The following is a 16190-nucleotide window of genomic DNA, read 5'->3' on the forward strand; positions in this document are numbered from 1 at the left end:
ATAAATTCTCCCCCTGCTGAAGCAGAAAGATTACCAGACCAGTGATGGAGAAGATACTTGATGGGAAAATATTGACTACAATGGACTGCAAACTTCACTTTCAGAAGAGATAATCCTCTTTTGGAGCAGAGAGATTTGTAGGTGTTTGGTACTTTTGAAGTCAAGGCAGAGATGTCAAGTGACATGCCTAGGAAATTACTTTTGAAGATACTCCTTTGGAAAAGCGTGGAGCTGAAGTTCCAGCCCACGGCCTTGAATGATGGCAGATTTTCACCAACTTCTCAGCAGCTCCTGCCAAGATGTCTGCTTTTATTTGGTAGAAAATTTACAACTTCAGCAGGTGAGCAGTCTGAATGAGCAATGAGCAACGCAGTCACAAATCTCCAAGTCAAACTGAAAACTAAACCCTGGAGTTATCTCTTACTGTAATAATAATTCAGAGGGTTTAGAAAAAGAAGCTTGAGCAAAACTGCATTTGTGCTGCAATTTCCCAAATTCTTGAGGCAGCTGTTAATAACCAGAATATACTGTTTCTAATTTGTTGTAAAGGAACAAAACTGCTCATGAAGTTGAATGGCAATGACTTAAATATCCCGATGGAGCATCAGACAATAAAAGGGTATTTAAAAGAAACCATTATCATAGCTCAACACATATTAAAAGTCTCTTTATTGTGGTTTTTTTTTTTTCTCTTTACCTGACAGTGTTATTTCATAAGAATAAATATTAACAGGTGAAAGTATCTCTGCTGAGCCAGGACCATCATAACCAACTCCTTCCACAGCTGCTTGTTTCCCTGCCCTACCCTGCTCCTTCTAGCTGGGCAGCACACCAGCCTGCAAGGCCACAGTGCCCTCCAGAGGAGCCACCTGCCCACGTGGGAGTCACCACTTCCCATCTTCTGCATCCCGGGTGTTGCCAGCAGCAACACTGCCTTCAGTAAGGCTCTTCCCAGCTCATCTCCGTCTCTGCACAATCTGTGAGTTGTTCAAAACCTTCTGCAGAGCTAAAATAAGGAACAGGTTTGGCAGAAAAATAGCTTCTTTTAAGACTGGTTGTTTTTTACTTGAGTCCATTCAATACGTAACCTAGCAAACATCATGATGTCCAAAGAGTGGAGAAGTGAGAGCAGGAATAATGTCTCACAACAAATGCTGTGGCCACGTGCACCCTTACACAACCAGCCATCTGGGGAGTTGAGTGGAACTGCTGTACTTTGCCCACAGCAGAACTGGAGCACTGGATTTAAAAAAAAAAAAAAAAAAGGCATCTAAGCAGTAACTAACAGCTGAGGTGGTAGCACCTTTAGCAGCTTCAGTCATTTTGGAAATGAACTTGTGACTATCCCCTAAACCACAGACACCTCAAAAGCTGACGTTACCCTGAACTAGGAAAGGTTTATTCTTTTGTTTTTGTATTCTGAGAGCTTTTGGACTAAGAAAGATTAAATAAAATCCACATTTAAGGAAATTATACTGGTAGATGAAGGACCTAAAGTTTTAAAATGGGCAGCACTAAAATAATTCTGTAAGATGCTATTTTTTTTACCTCAAAAGACTTCTATACTTTGAAGTCAATTGATTTTAAACCTATCACTCTAATAAAATACAGATAATAAAATCAATATCACTTACAATAAACTTTACAATAATGGTCACATCATAATAAGCTGGGAAAAAATCTAGTATGTAGAGACTTTTTGTGCTAAATCCACCTCAAGTTTTAGTAAGCTCATTGTTCACCTGTGTGATGGAGGTTTTAGTCTGATAAACAGAATACATTGCTTGGCTTTTAAATTAACTCATTCAGCAAGAGCTCATCAGGAAGACCGAAAACCAACAACCTTTCACCTTCAACTCAATAAATCATATCCCATTTAATTCAGTTTTTATTCAATGAAATGATGTATAAAAACTTACAAATCTGAGAACTTAACTATACACAAAAAGATGATATTCAGTTTAAACGTATACACAGAGAAGAGCTGTGGTTTGTGACTTGCCCTCTCCCACCCCTCCCCCCAAACACACACTGTCTCCATTTATGATGGGGCACTTTTTCTGTCCACTTAGACCTTCTGTTGGCCCAGTAATTGCTCCGTGGGCTTCACTGCTGCTGTCAGTTTAGGTTTTTAGGCTACCAGCAAAAAATCTGGGCATCTATATAAAATAATAAAAATCAACAACTTGATTTTTAACACAAAGATGCAGTACTACCATCAGCAGTAACTAAAACTACAGAATTCATCCTTTCAGGTTTTGCAGGCTTTGTCTTGGCTTTCAAAGTAACTCATAGAGCAGAATTTCCCAGCCAGCACTACAGATTCATTTTAAAACAACCATGATCACCTGTTGCTAGAACACCGCTTTTCCTTCCTCTTAACTCATGCCATTAGACCAAATGCAATCATGGACATTCCTTGCCTGAGTAAGGGAATAAAGCTTTTCTCTCTCCTTTCATCCAGAATGACTCAAAGCTCTGTATAGCTAACAACACACGCATGTGCTGCACTAATGATGGTGCAGTGCTCACCAGTATGCCACTTCTCTAGTTTCCTTGGTAGCTTGGGTGACAACACTTACCTATTGGCTTCTCTTCAACAGGTCAATAAAAATGCACACAGCTCAGGACGTTTCAAATTTGGCTAAAAGCAACCTGTGCAATGACTAGCTTTGTCAAACAACTAAAAGACATTCCAGGCTGAATCTGAGAGCAGACGGCCAGTTAAAAAGGATGTGTGCATTTATTTACCTGTACCAAATATACACACAGACACTTTATATATATATAAATCTTTATACATATACAGTATTTATATATATATATATATAAAGATTGCCATCACATTACTATTACAGCTACTTAAGTCAGAATTTGACTAAGTAACGACTTTGCTTGACTCTGAAACAGATACCCAAAGGCATACTTGAAGGAAGACATACAGCTAAAAGAAAACCAACACCCTCAGCTCTTTTTAACTCAATGAACAGAGATTTCTGCATTCCTTGAGGAAAAGTTCTGAGGGCTTAGGTTATAACCTTAATCAACTTGCATGCGGACTTGTAAAGAGCACGGTGTTTAATCTGCCAGATCTCAAAATGCCTTCTACCAGGGAAACTAAAATACATATATCCTTTGCTTACCAAACTGATACTCTGTTTCTCATTACACTCATCATTGTATCTAAATACACTTTTAAGCAATCTAAATTTTGTTTAAAATCTATTAAATTTGGAATAACTAATACTATCAACATAGTTAGCTGGATTGTTTTTTCACATGTTCCTTTGTATTAAAATCAATTTTGTTGTGGTTTGATGCAAGAGCTTTTTGTTTGTTTTGGTGGGAGAGGCAAAGTCCAATTTCCTAATGTGCCAGTACAGTTCTGGTTGCTGAAGACAAAGGGTGGGAAGGAGGTTGCTGGAAAAGATGGTGGGGTAAGTGAGGTAAGAGGTAGGGGGAGGAAAAAATTGATTTAATAAAAAATGAGTAAAGAAACTTTAAAAAATTGATATAGGTTTCACATTCAGTCTAACAACACTGCTTCCTGCTCCTTTTTGATGGAGGCTAACACTGCGTTATCAGTCTCTGTGGCTTCTGTGTCCCCACCACCTAACAGAATGGAGCGATCTTCTTCTAGTGTAAAGACAGAGTTTTGATTTTGGCACGAATGTTTGACTACTTCATTGGGAGTTGAAAAAGTTTTGTCACACAAGTTACATTTGTAGGGCTTGTTGGTCTGTACTAGCATGTTGTCCATTTGACTGCCTTCCTCAAAAGTACAGAGCTCCAGAGTCTGTTTATCCACCATCGTGTACGTGTCCATGCTCTGGTTTAGGCACACGTGTCTGGCAGCCTGGTTAGCCCTACAAAAGCTTTTGTCACAAGTGCTGCACTTGAAGGGCTTGCCCGTGTGTATGTACATGTGCTCCCTCCAGTGGCTTTTCTGAATAAATTTGCGACCACAGATGGAACATTCGTATTTCCGTCTCTTTACCTCCCTCTCTTGATCTGCCTGCTCCAGGTTGTCAATATCTGCGATATCGGAGGGGGGAGGTGTCTCTGACTGCTGCTGCCCATCAATTATTGGGGAGTCTGAGATCTGCTGCAGCTCGCTGTCACTAATCATCCCCGCTTCAGGCACTTCCATGGCATCTTTATCAGCCGTGTTGTTACAGAGAGACAAAGAAATATTACTTTCTCCCTGCTGGCTAGATGTGAAGGGAACTCCCGTGTGGATCTGCAGGTGCTCCCGCAAGCTGCTGCGCAGGTTGAACCGGCGACCGCAGAGGTGACAGGCATAGTATTTTGGGAAGCTTCCGTTCCTTTTCATAATGCTTGGCTTGACGTGTGCTATTGTGAGAGAGGCAGGCTGCTCATCTGAAGAAGATGCTTCCATATTGCCCTCTTCTCCCGAAGGTGAATTATTACCAGCAGCAGACACCAATTCCGGAGATAGAGAAGATGGCAATGGGTCAGAAGCAGACATATTTGTCCGGGTCACTTGTGGCAGATTTGCACCCAACTGCGAGAGCTGCGAGCCTTCAGAAGCCTGCTCTTGGTTCATCCGGGATGTCTGAGGCCGTGGTTCTCGCCCAAGTTTGTCAGTCGCTGACGTAACCTTAGTGGGATGTCTTATCTGGTGATCTGCAATCTGAATGCCATATAATGAAGATGCTAATGGAAAGACTTGATCTGGGTGAGAAAAAGTTCCCTGACTTGCAAGGCTGGCCTCTTGAATTAGTGGATATGCATGCAGAAACTTTATTCCCTGTTCTAGTCGAACTGGGTCAATGAGTTGTGGTGCCATCTTCCCAGTGTACATCAAATGCAAGAGATAACTGAAGATATCTGGCTGTATGTCGGTCGCTTTCAAACGGACACATTCACTGAAAGGTGAAACAAAATTATAAATAAGACATAAGGAAAATATTTTTTCCCAGTTCTAGGTTATTCAAGCCTTGATAAAAATAGGAGGTTTCTACTTAAATTCAAAAGACAGAATCTGCAATAAATATTAAGGGAAATGCTTTACTGTGAAAGAGCTAATCTTAGGAGCTACTTGAAAGATGACTTCTTTCCTCAGTGAAGTAACTGGCTTGAAAGAAAAGCTGTCCCATTGCAACCTATACCATTTTAAACTGCTGTTATGTTGTAAATGAGTTGTCACATACTAATATATTTTCTAAACTGCAAAGACATTTTCCCCCTTTTCTTGGCTGGATTCAAACACATCTGTAGTGAAATTACAACCTGCTAGCATGGGACTCTAAATTCACAGTCCAATAAACTTTTCTCATTATTTAGCCCTGAAAACACCTAATTCGTCTGGCACTTACCTGCTGGGCTTCTATGTCCTACTAGGGTTTACAGCTACAGTTCTGCAAATGTGCAGTATTGTGCTGTCCCAAGTGCATTATGATCCAGAAACCATGCAGGACAGGGTATGAATTCACCTGGGGATCTGATGCAACAGGTGTAACCCCTGGAATACAGGTTCCTTACACAGCAGAACAGCAGATTTTTTCCTTGCATAGGGAGGGAGAAACAGCAGCACCAGTGGACTGCCTGGTCAGTCTAGCAGTCCCTTGATTAGAGCACTCAAAGGGAGATGCTTTGGCTGTGATCCACTCTTCAGCCAAACAGGACTGAAACCAACACCCCCCTCCAGCTCAGAGTGTGTCCTATGCATCAACCTTCACAATGCTCTGGACTGAGACAGCTACCACTGTTCTAGCTAAGCCTGTATCTCTGTGCAGAAAGTAAGGCAAGGCTCACAGAAGAAGAAAAGAGGGAACGTCTTTGTCAGGTCAGTTAGCTAACAGGAGAGGAACTGGGATTCTAATTATTTTTCATAAGTATCTGTAGCTCCTCTATTAAAAACAAACATAAATAAACCACAAAAATTCAAAAATGGACATTGCGTGCTGTGGTCTGAATGCTCTAACTACAGAAGGCTACCAAGCTGAGGAGGAAATTATAGCCAATTCTTCGGTTTCTTGAGGTGCACCCTTCTTGAGCTCTCTCTGTGACTGCTTCTGAATTCAGATATATGACTCAAAAGTAAACTTGCAATGCTGTCTTTCAAAGATGACTGTGTGCTTTTGAAGGAGTATCAAGAGTGATAACATCTGCCTGCAGTCTTTTTTCAGAAGTGCAAATGCACTTCTGTCCTAGCAGTTCACTTCTGGCTAAGAACTCTTAGCCAAAGAGTTAAGTTTGAATCACTTAACTAACTTTTTGAGTTAGTTCAAGTATTTTGGAAAAAGACCAAAATATCTTTAAATCTCACACCCTGGTGGTCTTTTCAATCTCCTCAATGTAAGCCTGTGGTACAGAAATAATAATAATAAAAAAACACTGAAAGAAAAATACCACAACCCCCCTTATTTTCCACCATTATATAGTATTCTATTATTTAATTAACAATAAACTGCAAAGAAATGAAACACATATACCTCTTTTGTAAGTTTATTTCTCAAAATCTCCTAGCAAGTACTTATTGGATTGCATGTAACATTACACAAACGTCAAGAACAGTGTCAAGACAGCGTAGAAGACAGTGACTGGGGGAAGGAAAGTGCAGGAGAGAAGACAGGATCCTTGAAGTAGTATTCAATTGTAGAAATTAAATTTTCTATGTTTTCTTAAGGATAAAGAATTTATGCTAAATTATAAAATCAGTGTTAATGAATCACAGTTCGACTTCAATATGTTTGAACGCGAGGTTCTAGTTTGCAGGTAAGACTGTTTGCAGTTAAGATGCTCTTTATGTCATAACAAGAAGCAAAAAGAACATTTTGTTGCTAGACTTCCTTAGCTTAGTTAGCTGAACAACATGTAAACGGTGAACCTTTTTAGAGTTACCTGGTTTGATGAACAAACAACATCTTGAAGTAGTTGGAGAAAGAAGCGAGGACAGATTTGTGTGCCTTGAAGTAGACATCCCCAATGGCAACTGTGCAGTCACACAGGAAACCGAACTCTCTCTGAGCATTTAGCTGCTGCAGCAGAATAAGTCCATGGTTGGCCAAATCCATTTTTTACACTCTGAAAAGCAAATGACTTGCATGTAAAACTTTACAGTAGATGCACAGATGCAACAGTAGCTGTCTCTTAGCAGATATTTTCTCCAATATCCAGATGCCATACTTTAGTAACACATCTTAATCCCAAGTTACTGTATAAAAGATACCTTACACATAGGCAAGGATTTCTCTTTCATGATGGGAATTGCGATTCACCAAGGTGTGAGTGATTTGCCAAGGCTTAAAGAGCAAAGGAGAACCAGGACCAAAGTGTTGTGGAAAGGCATGGTGTGGGTACTTGGATACAGAAATATAAATAGCTAAGGAAGAGGAAGATATATTAACAAGTAGTAAAAACACCTATACAGAGTGGGGAAAAGAAAGTCTTTTGGTTGCCACTTGTCTGCTCAAATAGGAAAACTGATTTTCCATTCTGATGTTAGTCACTCTCACCTACACCAGTGGGAGTGACACAACCCAATAAAAGACAAGTTAGATACTTTTAACCTGGATTTTCAGCGTCTCTGTGCATCTTTTACCTAAAAGTTATGAGTCCCTCCAGCTGAATCCAAGGCCAGCATTAAATAACTCAACTTTGGTGATGGTTATGCCCTCTCCTGGGAAATACCAGATACATACCTGAATCTTCCCAGGCTCAAACAGTGAATTCATTCTAGGTATTGGCAACTCTGGACTATCAATACAGGAGGGGCCAACCTTTTCACCTAATAACTATTGATCTATTTATTGAGACCAGCTACAACAGCATTTTTAAGAAGTCTGCATGCCTCATGCCTGCCTAGAAAATCAAGAAACTCAAAGGGTGAGATGAGAGGTGCAGTTCTGTCCACTGCAGGTAGGATGACCAACAGTGAAATGTGGCACTGACCGAGCCCCGCTAGGCCAGGGTTTCCACTGCCCCTCACCCTCCTGGGCACCTCCTTGGACCAGATGCTGGAGGCTGTCCACAAAAAACTACCTAAGGGCTATAAACTTTTTCTCAAGGATTCAAGGGCAGTCTTGGAAGCAAAAATGGGTAGCTTTGGGGGAAAAAAATACATAGGAAAACACATCAGGACAGCTACCCATGGTTGGATGCATGGATGAATACAGGGCTAGTAAGATCAGCAAGTGGAAACAAACTTCATCAAAGCAAATAGAGCTTTGGGCAAAAGTGAAAGTATGAAGCAATATAAATCTGTACATAAGCATACAAAACAGCAAGAGAAGCCAACAAAATTCCTGGCCATGTAATGCCCAGAACAGAAACACAACAGAATGAGAAGGTGAAACTAGAAGTGGATAAAAAAATTTATAAATAGTCTTGGGCATTTTCCCCTCTAAACTTAAAAGCAAGTTATAGGAATTTAAGTCAGGTTCAAGCAGCTAGTTTCTTTTATACAGTAAAAGCATGGCTTTTTGGGAAAAAGAACAGAAATGTATTCCACATATGCCAGTATGTTTAGTCACTAGAGATGCAAGTATTTCTACTTGCTGGACAGGGAAGAACTCCCTCATATTTAAAGGATAACCAGGCTGACAAAATGCATTTTTTTGCATCCATCGAGATCAGAACTCACTGGAGACAAGGGTGTAAAGACAAAGAAAGAAATACAGTGTAAGATACAGTGTAAGATACAGCTGATTATTTTCTTACAGTTAATAAGAGAAAAAGAAGTTAGGTTTTAACTCTCTTTAGGTACATATCCTCCTCCCTAAACTAACGTTTGGATAACTAAGTTTGTACATACAATGTGCTAAGACTCTCTCTCTCTCTCCACAAGAGGGAATACTTGCTGTCAGCAGGAACAGAAATCATATTTGATATTATTTAATCCTGCAAGATGCCCCATGTGGGTGATGTTACAGAAAACACGCTAGATTTTTTTTTTACCTTTGATTATTGCGTTCTACATTTTTAAATTCAGTCTGGTTTGCACTTGGATAACAAAACTTGCCAAGCAGAGCAAACCACCGATGTGAAGGCACTCCAAGCCAGACAAGCATTCTTCCTAGCTATTACCATCCTAAGTGTGTTTAGTTTGGAGCTTCGCTCTTACCCCAAACAGCAAGCCCTTCCTTAACGACCCGAATTGAACTTTAAAAAAAATTATACATGTGCACAACATTGTGTTTTGCATGTATCTGGATGACATCTACACGCTGTAGCTGGAAGCACTGCAGTAATTACACTCTAAGGAAATGACAGGGCAGATGAAAGGAGCGAGGAAGGCACTTTGCACAGTACAGGTACGCGTGTGCTCAGGAATGTTACCCTTAGCTAAATGAAGCGGCGATTAACACCGGCACGGCCCCATGTCAGTGCTGACCGACTCAACAAGTGCGAGAAATGCTTCTTGTGCCTGAAACCCCGCGGGGACGCTGCCTCCCTGCCCGGCCCGCTCCGCCGCGGCTTTGGGGGTTACCGAATGTGTGCGGCGGGGCCGAGAGCCACATGGGGCCGAGCCGGCTCGGGCAGGGCGCTGGCTCCGGTGCCTCGCTGGGAAAAGGGGGCGGCACAAGCCCAGGATGACACCGGGGAAGCGCCGGGACCGCACCGCGGGAGTGAGCCGGCTACGGGCAACCAAGCGGGCTGCCGCTCCGACGGCAGCGGGCCCCGGCCGGCCCCGCTCGCCCTTCGCCCTCAGCGCGGGCGGGCCCCGCCGGGCGCTGCCGCCCTCCCGGGCCGGGCCGGGGGCGTGGCGGCCGCGCGCCCGCTGCCGGCCCGCGGCGCGCTCGGCCCCAGTGCGGGAGCGGGCGGCGCTCTCCCATTGGCCGCCGGGGCGGAAGGCCGGGCGGCCGCGCGCCGCTCTCACTGGCTGCGCCCCGCCCCTCCCTCCTCCCGCTGGCCCCGCCCACGCCCCCCCCCCCACCCCCCCGCGCACGCCACGCGCGCACGGACGGGACGGAGCCGGCGCGCGAGACGCAGCGCGAGCGGAGCCGCCAGGGCGCGCGAGACGGGAAGAGCCGCCGCCGCCGCCGCCGGCAGGGCCGGCCCAGCCCAGCCCAGCCCGCCGGGGGGGGGCGGGGGACAGGCGGGGCCGCCCCGCCCCGCGCGCGCCGGATCCCGCCGCTGCTGCTGCTGCCGCCGCCACCGCCGCCGAAGGGGGCGGGAGGGAGGCAGCGCGGGCCTCAACCGGCCGAGCCGAGCCCCGCGCCGGGCGGCACCGGTCCCCCCGACCTCCTCCCTCTCTTCCTCTCTCTCTCCGCGACCCACCCACACCCCTCCGGCTCGGCCCGGCCCTCCCCTCGGTGCGCACCCATCCCCCCCCCCGCCCCGTACCGTGTCCCGGATGGAGCCGCCCGGCCCGGCCCGGTCCGGCCCGGTCCGGCGGGGATTCACCGGGCAGTTCTACCTCCCGCCCCGCAACCCCCTCGGCCCGCTCGGACCCGGCGGGGCCCGGGGAGCCCCTCACACACAATGCGGAGGTAGGGCCGAGCAGGCCCCGCCGCGCCCCCGCCGCCGCCGCCTCAGCCCGGGCCGCGGCCGGCGCGACGGGGCCGGGCGCACGTGCGGGCGGCGGGGCCGGGCTCCCCGCGGGGCGGGCGCGGCGCGGCCGGTGCTCGCTCACCTGGGGGGCGTGGGGGCCGCCGGGTGGCGCCGCGCGGGGGCCGCCGCCGTCTCCGCGCCCGGCAGCAGCAACAACGGAGTCAGCGCGGCGGCGGCGGCGGCGGCTTTTCCTGTCCGGTTACGTTCGGGTCACATGACCGGGAGCGGAGCACAGAGGCTGCGGCGAGGAGCCCCCGCCGTGGGGGAGGGGAGGCGGCGAGCGCTGTGGCGGCAGCGGGAGACACCCAGCCCGCGCCCCTCCCTCCGCGCCCGCCCCACCACCGGGAACGGGAGCGGCCCTCCCGCCTTCCGGGCACCCCCGGGGCAAAGCCGCCGCTCCCGTCCTAGCCAGGCGCGCTGCCCCTTTAAAACTCCCGGGCGGCGGAGGTCGGTGTAGCCCCCCTGCACCCCCCTCCGCCTCCAGCGCTGCGGGATAACGGGGATCCTGGCGGCGTGCGGGGCTGGGATGGGACGGCACGGCACGGGATGGGATGGGGCGGTGCTGTGCCGCGCCCGCCGCCGCCTTCCCGGCGCCCGTCCGTCCTCGCCGCGGCGGCAGAGGCTGCTCGGTGCCGCCGCCGGGGGGCCCCGAGCGGCTCCCGCCGGGCGGTGCTTGGCGGCGGGTGCGGGATGGAGGGATGGATGCCGCCGGGGGCTGCCCTCGCGCTCGCTGCCGGGAGGAGTGACGGGCGCAGGTGCGTCCCGGCGCTTCCCGCGGAGTCGCCGGGGATGTGGGAGACGGGGACGGGCCGGCAGCGGCGGGACGCGGTGTCCCGGGTATAGCGGGCAGGAACTCTGAGCGCCGGTGCCCTCCTCCGCGTCACCCTGGCTGCTCTCCAGGTGTCATTTATAGCAAGTCTCGCTCCGGTGCGTCGGGAAGGGGCGGCGTGGGACCGGGCTCTGTGAGACTGCCCTGGGCACGCCGTGGCTGCGCTGTCAGATGGGAGGTTACGAGATCAGTTGTCAAAAAGAGTGATTCAGAGTACAAACGTGGAAAAGTTGGGTCTGCTTGCGGTCTGTTCAGCTGGATGCAGGTTATTTGAAGTGGGTATTCTTAACTTGCCTTTCTAAGGGATGATATAGCTGCCGTATGCAAAAATCACATCTGCAACTTCCCACAGTGGCAGATCTGGTTGTGGTGGAGTGCAGAGGGAAGGTGGCTGTAGCAAGGCCTCATTTTATCCAAATCCAAGGCATGCTGTAGAATAATACATGGATGCTTATAAGACTGCATAAAGAAGTACACCAACAGACGGACCTGGAAAAAAATTGTTGGTCTCACAGAAGTTACTAAGTCAGAGCTGTTAGCATGGAGCAGGGATGCCGTCTTCTTACAAGAGGCCTGGAGTGATTGGATGTGATTTCCAGGCAGGGAATCAGTCCAGGGACAGCCTGGATACATCTGCTAAGCAGGGCAGTGTCATGGACGGAACCATTTTCAGAGAGAAACTTTGTCATTGTTGTTGAACTCTTGTGGGAAGATGTTTGGCCAGGTAAAGGGGGTTCCTGTGCCCTGGAGCCCTGCTCCCGCTGTCCTCCAGTGTGCTTTTTGTTTTTCGTGGGAAGAGCATATGCTACAATGCCAGCTGTCAGAATTAGGTCCAGATGATTATTACATTCTAGGATACTTATTTAAGCAAGCATTTAGGAGCCTAGCTGTACCTGGGATGTTGTTTCCATGGTAATTAAATAAGATATACTATGGAAGAAAAGGCCCAAACTTTGAACTTTGCATCTTGACAGCAGGTGTGCTGATGGGGAGGAGGAGTCTTGTATCTTGTCTGGTTTGTAGATCCACAGATAACTGCAGCCATCCCAGACTGTTGCTACTTCTACAGGATCTAAACTGATAAAGGATTAGACCAGTTTTACATGAGTCTGACTAAGCCATCTCCCACTGAAATTAATGGATGTCTTGATAGGCACAGCTTGATTCTTTGCATCAAATAGCTAATGAATATTAATTTTTTTACCCAACTTAAAATGCATTTGAAAAGTGCAGGTGTTTAAGACTAGTAAAGTCTTAAAAACCCCCAACAAACCAACCCCAAAACCCAGCAACTTTTAATTTTAATGGAGCTGAAAGCTGTCTGCTGCTGTTCCAGTACTTAGAATAAAGCATCTGAACAGAACCTAATCTTTAAGACCCATCTCAAATAGCTGAGATCTTAAAAACATGTCCATTGTAGTTCAGCACAACTCTCAGAGTTCTGCTATGTGAGCATGTGGCAGAAAGTTTATAGAGTGTATTTAACCAGTCTACTTGGCAATTTTTTCCCCTGAATGGTTTCCCTTGCATTTCAATTTTGCAAGCTAAATACAAAGTAGAAAGAGTAGATGGGCATTTGTACTCAAGTTGCTTAGTGTTTGAGGATCTGTCTCATTCTGGAAGATATTGGAAAAAGTTATATAATTTTTAATTTAACTGAGTGGGCTACTTAGGAAAACCAGGGTGTTTCTGGCAGATATCTGGCAGGCTTTTTGGCCTTTTTTTCTCTTTTATGCTGAACTTGGCATTTGTGTGGGATTCTCCTCTGTGCTGTCTCTGAAACTGGAGAAAAAATTAACTTGGCTATGGTTTATTTGTATTATTAACAGCTCATAATTCAGCTGTAAATCACCTTTATTTATACTGCAGTATTTGAATCCAGCAATAATGCAGTTTCTAATCCTCTTGGAATCTGTAGAAAGATGGCTGTGTTGGGTGTAATGTTGCCAAACTTCACACTTTCAGTACTGACTGACACCTGAAACGTGTCACCTGTGTCACAGGGAGTGATAAGCATTCACCTGATGAATTTGGGACACCCAAATTATCATATGGATCTAAAATATTACTCTATCTCTTCAGATTTTTGGGTTTGTTTGTTTCTTACGTTAAAATTCATGCACCTGAAATTGTAAGAAAAATGTATCCATGTCTTGTTAAGTGGCATTACTGTGCTTTTGGTTTTTATGTGCTGACTTTTCCTCCTGAGTTGCTAGAGGTACTTGATTAGGATTTCTTTCCCACTTTTATGATTTTTTGAAAGGACTGTTCAGAATGTTTGAGATAGTGCTACACACATCTGAGCGCATTCTTAGGTGTGATGCTGTTGATGACAGGATCAGTCCCTAGGTTTTGGGGTTTACTTCAATCTGCACGTACTTGCATTACAGGCAGCATTTTGTCTGATAAGATCATATTTTACATTGTAAATGAGCATGCTGCTGATGATATAAGTGTTAATAGGATGATGGAAGTGTCTGCTAATCTGAGTAAAAAGTCACTTGAGCAGTGGGAGGAACTTGATCCAGTCTCAAGTCCTGTAAGTGTGTCTTCTTGGATGAGTTCAGTTGAAATCTGAGTGGAATAGCAGATTTTTTTATTGCTATAGTCAAAACCTCAACAGCTCTAGTGATGTTAATTAGGCTCAAAGTGCTAAGATTTTTTGTGAGTTTTCAAATTTTTCAGCATTTTTGAAAATTAAGAGAGCAGAGTTGCTGTTTTGAAGAGCTCTTCGCTCATTGCTCCCTGCAACACTGCTGACACACTCCCAGAGGAGTGGAAGCCACAGGGATCTGGGAGTTTCATGTCCTGGGCAATGAGTGGGAATTGTTCCCCAAAGGTGTGGGACCTTTTTTCACATGGGTACAACTGTAGTAAACCAAGAGTTTATGTCAATGCTGTAAATCTGTTCTATTAGCACAGCTGCCATTTCTAATACTTCCACTTTGTATGTATGCTGGCAAGAAGGCTTGGTGGCAAGTGTGACAGCTGCAATAGCTTCTTCCTGGAACATTGTACCTCTTGAGAGTCTCCAAGCTTTTCATCCAGGACTCTGTCATTCCCCCTGTTAGAATTGTGAACACAGTTTAGCCAAGTTTCACCTATCTTTCAGACAGCATTGTAGGAATGTAAAAGTGATCCCTGGGAAAACTGATGTATGGGATCACAGTAATAGTGGAATGGGTCTGCTTTTTCTTGCCTTGGCTTCCATACTCTTCCTTGCCTTGCTGTTGGTGATAGGTGAGTGGTCATCCCCAAGGAGATCTGAGCTTTCATATTTTTGTTGCCAGTAGTTTTGGTGGTCTGAGAGGTGAAGGATATCCATGGCGTGTGAGCCACCTTTTGTGTAGGCTGTATGAGATGAAAAGATGAAGAAAATGATCTTTGTTGTTCTGTAGGCTGTTTTTTTTTGGTATTGGGTATTAGGAATTTTTTTTACACCTAGTGAACAAAACTAGTTGAGTAGCTGCAATTTAGACCAGGGGAAATAATTACAAGCATTCTTTTGCCAGCACAATGTATGTCATTTAAGGAAATAGTTTAATTGTGTTATAGTTTTTCTTGTTAGGAGAATCCTCTCTGTCAGGAATTTTTAGTGTAACCCAACTAACACAATTCTTGCAGTGCAGATTAGCCATCTATTTCCTGCCTTTGGCTTAGTCTGAAATGAGCCTTTTACATGGGCCCTGCCCACTTTTAACAGGTAAAATCAAACATGACCATGTCCTCTTGGCTGGAGCGACATTTTTAGTGGAGCTTGACTGTAAAGTTACAGCAATATATGTACTTGCATGTGCTATTTTCCTTAGGAAAAAAAATCAAACTGCAGTGGTTCCCAAGTGTATTTTTAAAGCCCATGCAGGTGAGGTGTTGCAGAGGAAGCAGCTCTCAATGACAGAGCTCCAGGGAGGTTTGTGCATGCATACAGCAAGCAGAGCTGATGTGAACAGTGCAGCAGAGAGCAGAGATTGACTCGGTAGCCATGAGTGCTGTCACCCCAGAAAAACAGGTCTGGAATTGAGTCACAGCTCTCAGCATTCCTTGCTGTTTTACAAATAGCTACTCTTGTGACGACTTCCCAGCAGATCTGCCAAAGAAAATCATATGTAAGTTATCCTTTACCTTATGTGACAGAAAAAGCACAGATAGAACCAGTTTGCACAGTTGGGATCTTTATAAAATAATGGTCTAACAAGGTTCCATATGAACAGATTTTTACCATTCAGTCTTAATTAAAAAAAAAAAAAAGGTTAAAATTTCAGAGTGCTGGGTATTTTAGGATTCCTCTCTGCTCTTCCTTGCATATTCTGTTATTGCTATTGCATTTTTTCCCCCTCAAGTGACCCTTACTGGTTAGAGTAGATCCATTTTAATGAAGACTCAGACTGTTCAAACTGTAGTGATGATGGTTGTTTTCAGTTACACCAGGAGAGCATGGGGTGGGCGAGGCAGGCAAAAGCTGGGTGTGTTCTCACAAATAAGGCAGTTTTGTGTTGCTTCTGGAGCTTGAGTCTCATCCTGCCTGTGCCATAGAACTTCCCCCTGGTCAGGCCATGTGTACATGTGCACAGGCTCCCCAGGGGATCTCTGGCTTGAAGCAGAAACAGGGACTGCAGGCAGGGAGAGTTTCCCACGTGCTGTGTGGTCATAGAGGGCTCTCCTCCCTGCTATATTGTGCAGTGAAAGCTCAAGTTACGTTCTTGGTGAATTCAATTCCCAGCTTGGTTCTCTATGTGTAATATAGCAAGAGGATTCTCTCTAGAGTTAGCTGCTAACATAAAAGCCCCTCATGCTTGGATGCAGCTGCCAGTGTGTACACCATGAAAAAAATGGATACAAAGTT

At 45.9% G+C, this 16190-nt stretch overlaps 1 protein-coding gene across 4 annotated transcripts; it reads right to left on the minus strand.

Moving 5' to 3' along the window:
• Positions 1-1872: 1872 nt before the first annotated feature.
• On the minus strand, positions 1873-10794 carry ZBTB2 (zinc finger and BTB domain containing 2). 4 transcript variants are annotated; one of them, XM_064413348.1, is made up of 3 exons: positions 10601-10794; positions 6868-7050; positions 1873-4889 (listed from the first exon to the last, which is right to left on the minus strand). In XM_064413348.1, exons 2-3 carry the CDS (start codon positions 7038-7040, stop codon positions 3527-3529), a joined length of 1536 nt encoding a protein of 511 aa, XP_064269418.1. In that variant the 5' UTR covers positions 7041-7050; positions 10601-10794; the 3' UTR covers positions 1873-3526. The 4 variants fall into 4 exon arrangements, with proteins under 4 accessions (XP_064269418.1, XP_064269421.1, XP_064269420.1 ...); XM_064413351.1 differs by lacking the exon at positions 10601-10794 and adding an exon at positions 10312-10368; XM_064413350.1 differs by lacking the exon at positions 10601-10794 and adding an exon at positions 9455-9491.
• Between the last annotated feature and the right edge of the window lie 5396 nt (positions 10795-16190).

Source organism: Passer domesticus, chromosome 3, assembly GCF_036417665.1.
Source record: "Passer domesticus isolate bPasDom1 chromosome 3, bPasDom1.hap1, whole genome shotgun sequence".
Classification (NCBI taxonomy): domain Eukaryota; kingdom Metazoa; phylum Chordata; class Aves; order Passeriformes; family Passeridae; genus Passer; species Passer domesticus.